Here is a 1,832-nt window from a genome sequence, read left to right on the forward strand (position 1 = left end):
TACTTCAGACACAGCTTTGGAAAAAAAATCACTTTTTTTTCACTGTTTCATAGCCCTTTTTTTTTTTTTTGAGACTTAATTGACATATAACATCATATCAGTTGCAGATATACAACATAATGGTTTGATATGTGTATGTATTGGGAAATGATTACCACTATAAAGAGGACTCTCAACTATAGTACTGAGTCAGCCTCTGGGGCAGGCTGAAGGATGGAGCCAAGATACCCTCCTCCTCTTTCATTTCCCCTGGGCACGTGTAGCTTCCTTCTCTTCCTATACCATATAGAGGAAGTCTCCAGAGAAGTTAACTTGCAGTGCTCAGATGAGACTGAGAAGCACTCTCAAGCAGACAGTCTACTTTCCTTCCTACCAGTGGTGGGATCCAGGAGTCCCCCCAAAACTGCTAATTTTCCTCCCCCCTCTATCTGAATGCATACCTAGGGTTAAGGCTGTTGTTTTGATATAAGCTTGCTACTTCTCTTTGAGGCAAGTGAAGTATTTACTCCAGCTAAGAGGAAAATTCTCTAATAGAGATGTCATGGATTCTCTAAAGCAAAGCCACGTTCTCCTAATGTTCTTTTTTTTTTTCAAGTTTCAGATATTTATTATTCAGTGTAAACCCCAACACAATACACCAACATGATTTCGTGCATTTAGAGGGGAAATATTTCCTGGATAAGTGGAAAATTGTGTGGATGGCTTCTGGAAGACCTTCATTCTAAGCAGCTTTATAGTGAAACATTTCATTTAGAAGTCTGGACCTTCTTTCTTCAGTTTGCTGTAATCTACATTCACTGAGTAGAACTTGTATTGATCATTGGGACCCAGTTTGTTCCAGGGTTCTGGGTTATTCTTCCTATCCCAACTGACATCTGGATTGAACAATGCCAGGCGCAAGACATACAGCGCTGCTCCAGTACCTCCTGCCCCAATAAATACGAAGAGGGGGATCAAGCTCGGATGCTTCTTGGCCTGACCCACGATCTGGCGTAACATGGTTGCTGCAAAGGCCTCCCGTCCAGAAGGAAAAAACCAAACGTGCAAGGCCTGGCACTAAGTCTCTCCTAATGTTCTTAAGTAACAGGAACACTATATTTCCAATACTACACTAGCAGTGGGGGTTGTTTGAAGACTGGAAATGCTGCCCCATGCTTATAGTAGAAACTCTAGTAGCAGCTCAAATATCACCACACTATTCACAGCTCACAGAACTCACAACAGAGAAACAGAGAGATAGTAGTCAAACTGCACTTACATGTTAGTTATTCTTAGACATATTCACATAATTGCAGAGAAATATTCTTTGGAGATAGATAATTGAAATTCCTGGATTTGAATATGCTCTGCGTACAGTGTTAAACAATTAAACTCAGGTACTATCATATGTTTGAGTGACAACTATGAAATATACACATGGTTTCATTACTCATAGTTGTTACAATTTCTAGTCTCATAAAACTTATTTATGTTAACATCATTAACTATCCCCAATCTCAATTTTCTTCAAAGTTTGTAGCTTATTAAGTGCATTTCTCATTAACCTTTTTAGTATCACTACTACTAATTAAAGCAGATGTTTACTGCATGCTCACTAGGCATGCAGCATTCAGTTGAACAGTTTATGTGCATCCTTATTTCATTCTCTCAATAACTTTATCAGGTAGTTACTGTTATAATTCTTATTTTACAGATATGGACTCTGCAGCACAGAGATGTTAAGCAATAACAACCACACAGCTATGAAGAGGAAGAACAAAAATTCAGACCCACGTATATACTGACCAACTCCACGTTTTGAGCTCTTAACCATTATACGGTATCTGCATATT

At 38.9% G+C, this 1,832-nt stretch overlaps 1 protein-coding gene across 1 annotated transcript; it reads right to left on the minus strand.

Moving 5' to 3' along the window:
* Positions 1-577: 577 nt before the first annotated feature.
* On the minus strand, positions 578-1,064 carry LOC118536358 (cytochrome c oxidase subunit NDUFA4). The gene has a single exon (XM_036093063.2). It carries the CDS (start codon positions 997-999, stop codon positions 751-753), a length of 249 nt encoding a protein of 82 aa, XP_035948956.1. The 5' UTR covers positions 1,000-1,064; the 3' UTR covers positions 578-750.
* Positions 1,065-1,832: the final 768 nt, after the last annotated feature.

The sequence above is a fragment of the Halichoerus grypus genome, chromosome 5 (assembly GCF_964656455.1).
Source record: "Halichoerus grypus chromosome 5, mHalGry1.hap1.1, whole genome shotgun sequence".
Classification (NCBI taxonomy): Eukaryota; Metazoa; Chordata; class Mammalia; order Carnivora; family Phocidae; genus Halichoerus; species Halichoerus grypus.